Raw genomic sequence first — 15637 nt, forward strand, 5'->3', positions numbered from 1 at the left:
TCTTCGGTGTTTTCAGCTCCACAGCACAGGAGCACTTACCATCAAGTCTCTTCTGTCTCCTGCGCTCCGGATAGTGACGCCAGCAGCGTGATCACATGACTTGATCACGCTGCTGGCGTCGCTCTGACCCAGCGGTCAGAGCCTCAATTGTACTCGCAGCTGGTAGATGTCTGCGAGTACAATTGATCTCCGGGAGCCGGCGTGCTGCAGCTTCTCTGTGGCGGCTGTCAGCTTGACAGTCGACACAGAGAACAGCTGACTCCCGTTCCCCGCGGCACACCCGACCATGTGTCGCTGCACACTAGTGTGCTGCGGCACACTGGTTGAAAAACACTGATCTAACAAACAAGCAATCCCTCCATATGTTTTGGCTGTGGAACAGCTGGGAGACATGCAGCCGCGGGGGCTCAAACATATTTTTCAAACACACCAGAGCATGCTCATATAACAGCTTATCCAAGCACTTAAACTCATCACTAATAAAAAAAAAAAAAATGAAAAGCACATAAACAGAAAATAATATATTGTATGTAAAGCAGATTTTCAGATTTACAGACCGCATTCAGATATCAGTGATTTATCTGGTTTGTAAGGCAGGCGTTTCAAATTTCATCAGGGTTTTGAATCAGATTTTCATCACTGATTGAGCAGTTTCTACGTTTTTACCATCGGCGTAAACAAGCGACCATCTGTACTGACTTTTTACATTTGTTGAGTCATATATTTTGTGAAGGGGGAAATAATTGGGTGGGGTTTTCTTAAACAAAATTCCCTAAAATCCAGACATTTAACTGAGACTCTCTACCTCACATGCAATTTGCTGTCTTTTTGGAGGTGTAAACACATTCCTTGCGTTTCTTGTTATGTACTCTTTGGGATGGCAGAATTATGTTTTTTTTTTTTTTTAAAGAAACAAGAAAATTGACAAACAATTCATACCTTTAAGTTTGCATGTCTGCTTTTGCACACATTTTTTTCTACTCCATTTTCACACTGGTACACGTCACACCAATACAGTGGTCTATTGACACATTTGGATTTCTGGACGTGTAGTTACCTACCTAACATTTTTGGTATGTATTTGTTTGGCAAAGGGTGTTGTAAAAAAATGTATGGTAAAAAAAAGGTGGCAATGGCAATGAACAGGGTAGAGTAAAAGATAACAAAATAACACCACAGCTAAGAATGAGGGAGCTGCAAGCAGCATCACCACCACCAGCAACATCCGGCGTCCTCTCTGCGCCGCACCTTCTCCAGTATGAGCGGTCACGTGGTGCCGCCCATTACAGTCATGAATATGCGGCTCCACCCCTATGGGAGATGGAGCCGCATATTCAAGACTAATCGGCGGCACCACGTGACCGCTCATACAGGAGAAGCTGGCGCTGAGAGGAAGCTGCGAGGGAGCCGGGTGAGTATTTTATTAACAGTGGGCGGGCGCACAGGAGGTGGGAGGGGAGAGGGGACAGGGATCTTTATTTTAAACACAAAAAAAAAAAAAAAGGATTTTTCATATCTTCTCTCTAGCGAACGCTGCTGGAGAGAAGATATGAATGGCGGCTTCAGCACCATGCTGGGGGGACAGCGCTTACTGTAGCGCTGTCTCCTGCATGGCACACGGACTGCACACGGACAGCGTCCGTGTGCGGTACGTGTTTTACACGGACCCATTGACTTTAATGGGTCCGTGTAATCCGTGCGCTCCCACGAACACTGACATGTCTCCGTGTTTGGCACACGGACACACGGTCCGTGAAAACACGCTGACATGTGCAGAGACACATTGATTTCAATGTGTCTACGTAAGTCAGTGTCTCCAGTACGTGAGGAAACTGTCACCTCACGTACCAGAGCCACTGATGTGTGAAACCGGCCTAAATGCAGGTCCAAATTGTCCACCTTTGCCTCCAGCAAGTGTATCAGTGTGAAGAAGTATATGGCACATCACTTGTCTCATGATTAGTGGATGATATTACCTCTGACAGTGACACAGTCAGTTTGTGTCAGTGTTCTGCATGATCCGCCTCCATAACAGTTAATCTTTTACACTGTGGACTTTCAATTCTATTAATGACTCCTCTATCTGTTCTGCCACTTAGACAACTAAGACATAGCATTCGAGGGGCTAAAGAAGATATTTCACAACAACTTCTAGTTGATTTATTGTATGTGATGAACAGTCAGCTTTTGTACTTGGATGACAATGGGTTGAAGGAGATGGAGGACACGATTCAAACCCCAGCTGTGTTGGCGACTCCGTCAGTCATGGTAGTAAGGGCACTTGCAGTGGCAGTCGAGGTGGTAGTGGAACTCTGAGTCAGGGCAGATCTAGAGGTGGTAATCAAACAGGGAAGGGCAAGGAGCTCCCGCATGAAGACAACTGCCAGTCAAGGATGAAGACAATGACAAATATGGAGTGGACAAGATCTGGTAACCAGATGGTGATTACGAGGAGGTGATTCTATCAGTGAAGGAGGTTGAGGGCATTATCAATAAAGAGCGGAGCCGACTTTCAGTCAACAGATCTTCCAAAATTAGACAGATCTACTTTTTTTGCATTTTGCAGGAGCAGGGGATACAGAGACTGTTGTTGGTGAGGAGGCTCAACGATGCCTGAAAGCTTTGGTCGTGTTGGTGGCGAGGTCTACTTGGCGTGGGAAACATTTTCTACATTGCCAGCCAACTAATTTTTTTACATTCTGCAAGAGGAAAAAAGCCATGGATGTTCATTCAGGCTCATATAGACCTAGACCTATGGCTCTCCATCAGGACATGAAGCGACATCACCTGCTTATTTGGGAAGGAAAGGCTTAAACCATCCTCCTTCGGTTTCTCGATTTTGTCTTTGTGGTAGCCAGGCTGCATCCTTAAGTAGTGCCTGGTCAACACCTTCATCATCCTCATCTACTGCTTTCTCTACTCTTCCTCCTGTTCCTCCTTTGCGTCTTCAGTTAGCTAAATATGTGCCCAGGAAACATGTCCAGTGATTCTATTTCCGGGAACTCAACTTCATCGCAATTGCTGCAATAAGGCATGGATTGTACTGTCTTCTGGGAAATTACGACACGTGCTCAGCCTAGAAGGGAAAAACCTAGCTGCCATCATTTTAAGTTTGAAAAGAGACACAAGTCCAACGAATTCAACCTATAACTTAACATGTTCATCCAGAGAAAATTAAAAATCCGTGGGGCAGATGCTTACTTTCCGGCTCAACATACTAGATCATTGTTCCATCATAGAATGTAGTACAGATAACCTGCAATATAGTATTTTTCAAGAAAGGCATCCAGACCTTCCTTGACCTTTAGTGAATCAACTATTACAGCACCATTTGTCAGAGAGTTCCATAGTCTCACTGCTCTTACAGTAAAGAATCGTAGAGGATGCCCCCTTGTCACCGTCACTGGCCTAGGTGTAAAAAGATCATTGTACAGATCTCTGTACTATCCCATCATAAATTTATTTACAATTAGATTGCTCATAAGTCTTCATGTTTCCGAACTGAATATTTTGAAACCCATCTTAGCATTGCAGTCCACCCATTCCCTTAATAACTTTGGTCGCTCTTCTCTGCACCCGCTCTTGTTCAGCTGTATCCTTCTTATATGCTGGAGACGAAAACTGTACCCAGTATTTTAAGTGTGGGCATGCTAGTGACTTGTATAGAGGCAAAACTATATTCTTGGTATGAGCACAAAGGTCTCTTTTCATGCATCCCATTATTTTATTTGCCTTGGCAGCAGCTCCCTGGCTCTGGTTGTTTCTTGGGGAAAGCACTCCCAGCTTCGTACTCTCCTGAGGCAGTGACTGTAGGCCGCTCCTTGGTAATGACGTTGTGCTGAAAGTTGCACTCCACCATCGACAACAGTAATTACAGCCAGGAACTTTACATTACTTACTAGGCCGACTGAGTCAATGTGATGAAGCACCGCAAGCGACCAGGTGTTAATTGGGGATATCGCCACACCGGGCGACACTTAGACACTTCCGCCACAGCCTCCTCAATGACCATTTCTCCATCCACAACAGGGCAGAATGTATGAAGTGTCACACTGAACGGCTCCTTCTCATCTGTAACTGGCAGCTTAGTGAGCGACAATGCTGGAAACATCATGGCTGTCATGCGTTTGGAGAAAGTAACATATGGTCACTGCATAGCACATATCCTCAACTTCAACGTGTAGAAAAGGTGACATTTGTTTTCAATGTTTTGCTCTTAACATCATGTTGATTTTTGGAAGAAATTTGTATTGTATGTGCATGGATGGGTGTGAATTAACCGCTAAACCACCTACCCAAAGAGCACCACAAGTCTCAGAATATCAGACACAATTGTTGCATCATTGCTCCGCATTGACAAAAGCAGAGGGAGCATGCCCAGGGAGCAAGCCCAGACACGGATGTAACATCTCGGACATGAAATGCTGAAATGTTGCAGTTTAATGGGGATCGTATTTTCAACAAACTTTGTTAGTACAAGGAGATAAACTTTGAAATATATCAATCAGAAATTTCAGATTCATTCTCAGCTAGTAAGACCTCATCATCCATTCTGGGAAAAAACAGACCAACTTCATCTTGAGATGGACGGCCAGACTACTGAGGACTGCACCTTCTATTATACTTTATGGAAAGTGAAGGGAGTGGAGGATTGAGGAGCAGAGCGAGGAACCAGGCAGTGACACATAGACAGTATGTTGAGCCTTGAAGCAAGTCTTTTCCATCACTCCAGACCTGGATTCACATCTTCACTGCTCAGTAATTCTGTGCCACTTCCTCTATGCTGCTTCTCTGTGTGCTAACTAAGGAAGGAAGAGCAAGAATCCTCTGATTTCTGAGCTGTGTAAAAGAGACAGCTGGTTTCCTCCCACCAGCTCAGAGTCAATTGCTAATTAAAAGACAGAGAGCCTCTAAAAGGAAAAAGTGGTGAAAAATGCAGGATACGATTCATAGAATGACCAGAAAGTGTTATTTCTCATGTAACCAGCAGGGCAGCTTATTCTGTAAAATTACTTGAAAGTACAGTTACCCTTTAGGCTGTGTGCACACGTTGCGGATTAGGCTTAAGAATTTTTGGTGCGGATTCTGCATCTCTTGGCAGAAAACATAGGTGCGTTTTTTTTGTGTGGATTTACTGCGTTTTTTTACCCCTGCGGATTTCTATAATAGAATGGGTACAAAAACGCTGCAGGTCCGCAAAAAAGAAGTGACATGCTACTTCTTTTAATCCGCAGCATTTCCGCACGGAATTTTCTGCACCATTAGCACAGCGTTTTTTTTTTTTATCATTGATTTACATTGTACTGTAAATCATTTGCGGATCTGCAGCGTTTCTGCGCCGCAAAGAACGCTGCGGATCCGCATCGTGTGCACATACCCTTAAATAGCCAGGAGATCTGTTACCTCTTACCTTCGGTAGCTCTGTTGACAGCAAGAAGTGTGTTCAATATCTTAGAAAAGTTCTCACCAGTGTAAAGGTCATGCGCCTCAAATAGCTGTGGGGAAAGCACAATCCCAATGTATCAGTTTATCATTTCAAGATCTATCTCTTTATTTTTAAAGTAACAAGTTTCTCTGTCTTCAAAAAATTCCCGGAACCCAGCTTTCTAGGGTAAGCACAAGCGATCCATCAATGTTAAGCTATGCGGCTCGCCACTTACATGTTTCAGAACTTAAGATATTTCAGATATTTGCCTAAAGACATTCCAAGTAGTTATCTGTAATCTGCCAAGTGTTCTCCGAGGACATCAAACTCACGTAGAGCAGCAGTGACGTGGTGTCAAGGGTGAAACATTTTACCCTCAATCAGGGGGGTTGTGCCATCTCTGGACCCGTCAGATCACACTTGGAAAGGTGCGGGGCACGCTTAGCTATGGACAGAACATTCAGCTGCCAAGTGGGCAGCCAAAAATAGATATTGGGAAAAAAAAAACAGGCTACAGCAGCAAAACAGATCTAGGTAATTCTTCCCACAATCGTAAAAGCTTAGAAGCTTGCATGGAAGGGAGCCATGATGCAGCCTATTCTTATTCATAATTAATGACTTCGTTTATGAAATACTAATATACAGAGAAGGATGCAATTACCTATAGAGTAATGTCTCCTGCATGCAAAGAATTCTGTAGGCTCATAACAAACCTTCAATTCTATATGTACTTTTTCCACCATGCTCTATAGCATTGGTCCCCAACCTTTCTTGCTTTGAGAGTCACATTCAGCTCTGAAAGATGGTCGCGAGCCACGTCCAACACCCCACCACCATTACTGGTGTAATGACAAAGCTTTCCCCACAGAAAGCACACCAAAACCTTCTGTCCCTGACCCTTCCAGACAGTAGACTTGCATCTAAAGATCCCTATTCTACACACTTCCACTACACCATCACATCCATCTTCCAGCACCCCTGTAACTGGCAGTTTCATAATCTAGCTTAAGATATTGATTTCTTCATATTTTTCTATTCGATGAAGAACTTTTCTCAAAAGCCACCATCTGGAGACCTTCTGTACAATTTGCTGCACCTGGCGCTAATGCATCAAACAGGCAGACCTCCGCGAGCCACACATCATGGGCCAGCGAGCCGCATGTGGCTCCTGAGTTACAGGCTGGGGAGCGCTGCTCTATAGAATACCATATTATATTTCTATTTTATGGAGGAATATATGGTGGCAGCACATGGGGTGCCTGCTAGGCTGTAGTAATAGATTACACACATAAAAGTCATCCAAAATAGTCAATAATGGTGGGATTGATCGTCCAGCTAGCCCCTATGGGGCCTCCCAGCTCTCACTCGAGAGATGATGTGGGTAGATTCAACCGCCTGACCCTTTTGTTCTCCAGAAGAAAAACACTTACAAGAGCTGTCTGGATGCGCCATTTTTCCACCTTTCCCTATTGAAAACACAAATGCTCGGCCAATCCGAAATTTATTTGTGTGAGGGAAATGATAAGTGATGGCTGACTGCCGACCGCTGTCACAGCTGCATGGCCACCAAGACAGCACCTCTCTATAGCCGGCCCTACGCCCTCATACCCGATAGCTTTAGGATCATTTCCATAAGACAGCACCTCTCTATAGCCGGCCCTACGCCCTCATGCCCGATAGCTTTAGGATCATTTCCATAAGACAGCACCTCTCTATAGCCGGCCCTATGCCCTCATGCCCGATAGCTTTAGGATCATTTCCATAAGACAGCACCTCTCTATAGCCGGCCCTATGCCCTCATGCCCGATAGCTTTAGGATCATTTCCATAAGACAGCACCTCTCTATAGCCGGCCCTACGCCCTCATGCCCGATAGCTTTAGGATCATTTCCATAAGACAGCACCTCTCTATAGCCGGCCCTACGCCCTCATGCCCGATAGCTTTAGGATCATTTCCATAAGACAGCACCTCTCTATAGCCGGCCCTACGCCCTCATGCCCGATAGCTTTAGGATCATTTCCATAAGACAGCACCTCTCTATAGCCGGCCCTACGCCCTCATGCCCGATAGCTTTAGGATCATTTCCATAAGACAGCACCTCTCTATAGCCGGCCCTACGCTCTCATGCCCGACAGCTTTAGGATCATTTCCATAAGACAGCACCTCTCTATAGCCGGCCCTACGCCCTCATGCCCGATAGCTTTAGGATCATTTCCATAAGACAGCACCTCTCTATAGCCGGCCCTACGCCCTCATGCCCGATAGCTTTAGGATCATTTCCATAAGACAGCACCTCTCTATAGCCGGCCCTACGCCCTCATGCCCGATAGCTTTAGGATCATTTCCATAAGACAGCACCTCTCTATAGCCGGCCCTACGCCCTCATGCCCGATAGCTTTAGGATCATTTCCATAAGACAGCACCTCTCTATAGCCGGCCCTACGCCCTCATGCCCGACAGCTTTAGGATCATTTCCATAAGACAGCACCTCTCTATAGCCGGCCCTACGCCCTCATGCCCGACAGCTTTAGGATCATTTCCATAAGACAGCACCTCTCTATAGCCGGCCCTACGCCCTCATGCCCGATAGCTTTAGGATCATTTCCATAAGACAGCACCTCTCTATAGCCGGCCCTACGCCCTCATGCCCGATAGCTTTAGGATCATTTCCATAAGACAGCACCTCTCTATAGCCGGCCCTACGCCCTCATGCCCCAGATAAATTCAGGATCATTTCGATAAGTATGAATGTTAAAGAGTTTGGATTTCAAGATTAGCCCAATTTGAATAAAAAGATTATTTCTGAATCTCCATTAACTTTTACTAATTCAACATATTAGCTACAAGCTGAGCAATTTATCCAACAATTTTTATAGAACTACAAACGAAATATATACTGAGAAAGAGCCAGGATAATGCATTTTGGCGGGGAGTTCTGCAGATTGGAGATGTGGTATATAACCAATGCTTTATTCAGATATAACATCCAGAAATAAACCATTTCGGAGTATGAACCTTGAGTAAACATTTGGTTTATAATAATGTAACCAGGTTTTCAGCTCGCCACCTTTAATAAGTCACCACTCTCTCTGCAGATCCCCAAAAATACCTTTTATAATGCCCCCATACGGCACGGTCTGGTCCGGTGAGCATCGCTGGTCTTGCTTCGGCACCTTCCCTATCCCCACAATCACAGTTCTCCTGTTTGTTTGGAGAAGGTGGATGACGGATCCTACGTCATGCCCACAGCGCCCCCAATCACACTCCGGTGCTGGCGCACTTCCCCTGCCCTGGGGAGAGCAGAGCAAATGTACTTCAGGGTCACCATTACCGTACCTTGATCTGACCTTGGCAGGGCAGAGAAGTGCGTCAGCACAGGAGTGTGATTGGGGCACTGTGTGCATGACATAGGACGCGTCTTCCACATTAAGCAAGCAGGAAAACAGCGACTGCAGGAAGACAGGAGGCGCCGGAGCAAGACCAGCAATGCCCAATGGACCGGACCACACCATATGGGAGGGGATCATAAAAGGCATTTTTGGGATATACAGAGGTGGCTGGAAACTTATATACAGCTTGCTAGAATGATGTAAAAGAGGCCCTAGGTGGCTTTAGCTTATATTGGGAAAACTTGATGAAAGGTTCCCTTTAATTCACACATTTTGCCTTCTTTTATGGATTTATTTAGCTGTTTTTTAAGTGCAAGTAGAAATCTTGCCTTTCCCATTGAGCCCGAATTTTGAACTGGATTTGCATTCATCCGCAATATGCATTTAGGCTACTTTCACACTAGCGTCGGACTCAGCCCGTCGCGGAGCGTCGGGCCGAGGTTCCGATGCTAGCAGTGAACGTTTTTTGCTCCCGGCGGTCCGCCACAACACGGCGTAACCGTCGCATGACGGTTGCAACGTGTGTCAATGCGTCGCTAATGTTAATCTATGGGGCAAAAACGCATCCTGCAAAAAACTTTGCAGGATGCGTTTTTTCCCCTAAACGACGCATTGCGACGTATTGCAAAAAACGCCAGTGTGAAAGTAGCCTTATGTTATCCTCCTGTGGTGATAGCACTCAGATATGCTCTTCTCTGTTGTATGTTTATAGTTCAGAGTTTATTATTCAGCTACATGATACATTATAGATTATTTGTAAATATTGACTATAGCACAATATCTGACAGTTTACTACATTTAATTTGCAATAGAAAGATAAGCAAGTTTTGGTTTTTTTTTACCCTGAAGCAGAAACCAAAAAAATCCAGTAAGGAACGATTTACACAATGTGGGTTTCTTTTGGTTTTCTTTTGATGCTTCTGGGCTCTTTACTCATTTTACAGTTTATTGGACTTCACGTCAGTTTCTAACCCGTGGAAGGGTAAAGAGAAACAACCTGGCGACAAATATAGATAGATATCTATAAAAAAAATATATAGAATATTTTGCTCTAACATGCTAGAACTAGAAATAATCAGCCAGACAAAATATACCATCATTCCATATCGTATACATTCCTCCGACAAGCCACAACAGCTTGTCATACGGAACTGATAGAAAAAAGACAAAGAATAGACGCATTTTTGGCAAAATTTGCATTTCCAATGTTATATTTGTATGTACAGTATATAACAACTGGTCAGAACATATGGAGTTAAGGGGCACCTAAACCAGTATATAGGGGAGAAAGCTCAAAGAGACACCCGTATATGTCAGATCTCTGTCTGCTGTAGGAAATAGTCTCACCGGTACGTGAAGAAGTACGGTAAGGCAGATAGCAGTATGAGCACTGCATGAGGTGCAAGGGGAAAGCGTGAGATTTCATCAAAACAGTGGGGCCATCACTCAAGGCCAAGCAGAAGAGGGTAGGTGGGTTTATTAACAGAGGCTGAAGAACTTGTCAAACTATACAATACAATACAAAGTCTGCAGCCACACAGGTCTGGTTGAACACGAGACTCCGACAGTCAGTTTTTGCTGTCCTACCTGACAGCATCAAATTCCAGTCCTGTGTCACTTACGGGACTTTTTGCTATGGCTTTGATAAAACAGTTTTGCCTGCTGCAGCTCTGCTAGTCCTCTCAGTGATGAGCTCCTGCGCTGTAATCCTTATTATCCATCAGCGAGCACAGACCCCAGCATTGATCGTCAGCTTTCTGCCCATGCTTTCATTACAAAAGCAGAAATCTGTCAATCAATGGTGGCGGGAGACAAGGACATACTGGGCTCAACGTTGAGAAGACTAGCGGATAAAACAGTGATATTATTAAAACTACAGCAAGTAGCCCAGCATGTGACACAGCTCCGGAATCACAGTCTTTATCCCAATTTTATGCTTTTCTTAGATTAAAAAGCATAAACCTGGTGTCAGATTTCCTTCGACAACCCCTAACCTGCAGAGAAGATAGTAAGGCTATGTACACACGTTGCAGATTATTTGCGGTTCTTTAGCGTTTTTGCGCTATAAAAACGCTATAAAACCGCAAATAATCTGCATACATTAAGCATCCCATCATTTATAATGGAATCCACAATTTCTGTGCATATGATGTGCGTTTTTCCGCATGAAAAACGCATTGCGGAAAAATAATGAACCTGTTCATTAATTTTGCGTTTTTTTTCGCGGATTTCCCACTGTCTAATGCATTGGGAAATGTCTGGGAAAAACCGCGCAAAAAAATACGTCAAAACCGCGCAAAAAACACGCAAAAAAACGCATGCGGATTTCATGCGGAAATCTGGCCGAAATGTCCGGATTTCCACAGGAATTTTCTGCATGAATTCCTGAACGTGTGCACATAGCCTAAAATAAAGACATAACTCTACTAATAGACCTCCTATAACAATCCTTCTTTAAATAAATGATCACAATCCTATGGTGACCTGCTAAAATGAAAATCCCCTGAAGGTACTGACCTATTAATATTTTAGGGGTGTAAGATCAGCTCTCCATTGAACGATTTTCACTTAGCACGGACTCTGGATGTCACGGACGGAGTCTTTCTTCTTTCAATACCAGTCTGCCACCCAATTAGTTATATGTATTGTCTTCATACTTTTGTTATGCATCATTCCCATCTTATACTCTTATCTACTTCCATCCCTGTTTCAGTCTTTTTCTCGTGTGCAGTATTCTTAGATCCGGGCTCTCAACAATGATAATATAAGGGCATAAGTGACCTAACCTAGTCTGAGCATGCACACCTTGCTTCTGATGTTACCTGCTGCCGTCCGGCTTCATGCATAATTGAACGGAAAGCGATCGGTGCACTCACCTCGACACGGAGAGAGCCGCATGCTTTCAGGAACTCACGGATGTTTTCAAGGCAGTCGGCTTCACTCTTCGGCTCTGCAACAAACTACAGAAAAGAAAAATGAATAATGACAAATAAGCGTTATAAGTGTTACATAATTACAAGGCACAAACAGATGATAATAAAATAATGGCAGTGATGACACCTGCACACTCGGACAGAACACGAGGGTAGTGTTAGGATTCTGTGATTCCCTTTAGCAAGCATCGACGATAACTGAAGCTGTAAACTATTTATTGTACGAGTCTTAGGTTATCTGGGAACACAGGACTAGAACTTTGAGGGGTTATATATTTTTTCTTTTAACAAAATATTTTTTTTAAAAAAAATATGAGTAAAACAAGCAAAAAACTCAACTCCCCAATCAACCGCTGCCTGGTATTCCGTCAATTTGTACTTCCTGCAGAAACGATGACATCCCATCACAGGGATATGTGCCCGCTGCAGCCAATCACTGACTGCAATGATGACACGCTAGTTAGTGTATAGCTAAGATCGGACATATGTCACTGTAAGGTGAAGTCATTGCTGCAGCAGGTAGTACACACTGACTTGGGATTGGCCAGAGTCTTAATGAGAGTTTCAAGGATTTGGTGAGATACGGTAAGTATTTCTTAATCATCTATCAACCAGCAAGAATTCTGGCTCTCACAGACTTGCTCTGCACTCATTACTTGTATTAATTGCACCTTTTTGAACTTGTTACCTGTATAAAAGACACCTGCCCACACTCATGCTCTAACCTCTCCACCATGGCCATGACCAAAGAGTTGTCTAAGGACACCGAGGAGAAAGTGTAGACCTGCACCTGTATGGCCTACAGGTCAATAGACAGGCAGATTGTGAGAAGGCAACAACTGTGGGCACAATTATTAGAAAATGGAAGAAACACAAGATGATTGTCAATCTTCCTCTGTCTTGGGCACCATGCAAGATCTCATCTTGTGGGGGTAAGGATGATTTTGAGAAAGGTCAGGAACCATCCAAGATCTGCACAGCAGGACCTGGTCAATGACCTGAAGAGAGCTGGGATCTCAGTCTCAGACATTACCGTTAGTATCACACTACATCGTCATGGATTAAAATCCTGCAGGGCACGCAAGGTGTCCCCTGCTCACACCAGCACATGTCCACCCGGTTTGAAGTTTGCCAATGACTATCTGGATCATCCAGAGGAGGCATGAGAGAAGTTCATGTGGTCAGATGAGATCAAAATAGAACTGTTTGGTTTCAACTCCACTTGCCATGTTTGGAGGAAGGAGAAGTAGTACAACCCAAAGAACACTGTCCCAACCGTGAAGCATGGTGGGGGAAACATCATACTTTGGGGGTGCTTTTCTGCAAAGGGAACAGGACGACTGCACCGTATTGAAGGGAACATGAATGGGGTCATGTATTACGGGATTTTGGTCAACAACCTCCTTCCCTCAGTAAGAACATTAAAGATGGGTCATGGCTGGGTCTACCAGCATGACAATAACCTGAAACACACAGCGAGGGCATCTAAGGAGTTTCCCTATAAGCATTACAAGGTCCTGGAGTGGGCTAGCCACTCTCCAGACCTGATCCCAATAGAAAATCTTTGGCGGGAGATGAAACTCAAAGTTGCCCAGTGACAGCCTCAAAACCTGAAAGATCTGGAGAAGATCTGTATGGCGGTTTCTGTACCAAATATTAAGTTCTGTTTTTCTATTGTATCAAACACTTATTTCATGCAATAAAATGGAAATTCGTTATGTAAAAATCATACAATGTGATTTTCTGTTTGTTATTTTTAGATTCTGTCTCTCACAGGTGAAGTGTACCTACAATAGAAATTACAGACCTCTCCATTCTTTGTAGGTGGGAAAACGTGCAAAATCGGCACTCTATCAAATACTTATTTTCCCCACTGTATTAGACCCAATAAGGTTCATGTACTTACTTTGCAAAACCATGTCTGAATGACTTTCTGATCTTTTAAAGGGAATTTGTCAGTAGGTTTTTGTATGCAATCTGAGAGCAGCGTGATATAGGGACAGAGATCTTGATTCCAGCAAAGTGTCACTTACTGGGCTACTTGGTGCAGTTTTAATAGAATTTCTTTGAACATGTTCCTTTGAACAATCAGAGGAAGTCGGAGAGCAGCCGCAGCCCTGACTCCTTGTTGATGTCCGATTTGTCCGAAGGCAGGGACAGTGAAGCCGACGCTTATTGATTGCAAGCCTTGTACAATGTAAGAACATCACATGAGCCACGGGAGAACAAGTGTCATGTATCAGAACACGAATTGTGGTTTGGTTGTTACAGGCCTTATTTGAAGGTTTTAATGTACTTCTGCTTCTCACAATATTAGAATATCATCAAAAAGTTAATTTATTTCAGTTCTTCATTACAAAAAGTGAAACTCATAAATTATATAGAGCCATTACAGAGTGATCTATTTCAAGTCTTTATTTCTGTTAATGTTGATGATTATGGCTTACAGCCAATGAAAATGAAAAAGTCATTGTTTCAGTAAATTAGAATAATTAACAAAAAACACCTGCAAAGGCTTCCTAAGCATTTCAAAAGGTACTTTAGCAGGTTTCAGTAGGCTCCACAATCATGGGGAAGACTGCTGACTTGACAGATGTCCAGAAGGCAGTCATTGACACATTCCACGAGGAAAGTAAGCTTTGCATTTCATTTGGAAATCAAGGTCCCAGTGTCTGCAGGAAGAGTGGAGAGGCCAAAATCCAAGCTGCTTGAGGTCTAATGTGAAGTTTCCACAATCGGCGTTGGTTTCGGGAGCCATGTCACCTGCTGGTGTAGATCCACCGTGTTTTATCAAGACCAAAGTCAGCGCAGCCATTCACCAGGAAATTTTAGAGCACTTCATGCTTCCCTCTGCCGACAAGCTTTTAGGAGATGGAAATTTCATTCTCCAGCAGGACGTGGCACCTGTCCACACTGCCAAAAGTACCAATACCTGTCAACAACAGGATCACTGTGCTTGATTGGCAGCAAACTCGCCTGACCTTAACCCCATAGAGAATCTATGTCGTATTGTCAAGAGGAAGATGAGTGATACCAGACACAACAATGCAGACAAGCTGAAGGCTGCTATCAAAGCAACCTGGGCTTCCATAACACCTCAGCAGTGCCACAGGCTGATGGACTCCATGCCTCACCGCATTGATGCAGTAATTGATGCAAAAGGAGCCCAACCAAGTATTGAGTGCATTTACTGAACATACATTTCAGTAGGCCAACATTTCAGACTTCAAAATAATTTTTCAAGCTGGTGTTATAAAGTATTCTAATTTACTGAGATAATGACTTTGGGGTTTTCATTGGCTGTAAGCCATAATCATCAACATTAACAGAAATAAACACTTGAAATAGATCACTCTGCTTGTAATGACTCTTTCTAATATATGAGTTTCACTTTTTATATTGAAGAACTGAAATAAATTAACGTTTTGATGAAATTCTAATTTTGTGAGAAGCACCTGTATAATCTAATAAATGTTAATTTTTAGGGGGAATTCATGTTAGACCTATTACTCTCAGGTTACATAATAAAAACCTGCTGACAGATTCCCTTTAATTCTCCGCTTCTCCAGTATCAATACTTCAGGGTCACATGAGACATTAAAATGAATTGAAACAGTCTGTGAAATGTCTTTTTTACCAAATTGTGTCACTAGAGTAATTATATGGCTGAAAGTCACACAAATGTTTTTAAATGTGCAATCTGCCTGTGAAATGCTGCTGTTCAATACACGTCATTGTGCAGCCATGGCCCGTAACCCTTTCATTGTGAACCACTTCCCTACTGCATAAATGGCTTCTCTGAGCAAGGTATGAAGCAGTGTATACAGATATACATAGACTGTACAGAGATCTGATATGCCGCTCAAGAATATTTGTGGAATTTTCATCAT

General features: G+C 43.5%; 1 protein-coding gene across 3 annotated transcripts in view; it reads right to left on the reverse strand.

The window, feature by feature from the left end:
- ARHGEF6 (Rac/Cdc42 guanine nucleotide exchange factor 6) overlaps positions 1-15637 on the reverse strand; it is a 162685-nt gene that overhangs the window by 126343 nt on the left and 20705 nt on the right. For all 3 annotated transcript variants that reach the window (XM_069747005.1, XM_069747004.1, XM_069747006.1), the window contains exons 2-3: positions 11691-11774; positions 5411-5495 (exon numbers count right to left, since the gene is read on the reverse strand). In XM_069747005.1, the coding sequence (XP_069603106.1) occupies positions 5411-5495; positions 11691-11774 (169 nt within the window). The remainder of the gene's footprint in view (positions 1-5410; positions 5496-11690; positions 11775-15637) is intronic.

The sequence above is a fragment of the Ranitomeya imitator genome, chromosome 2 (assembly GCF_032444005.1).
Source record: "Ranitomeya imitator isolate aRanImi1 chromosome 2, aRanImi1.pri, whole genome shotgun sequence".
Classification (NCBI taxonomy): domain Eukaryota; kingdom Metazoa; phylum Chordata; class Amphibia; order Anura; family Dendrobatidae; genus Ranitomeya; species Ranitomeya imitator.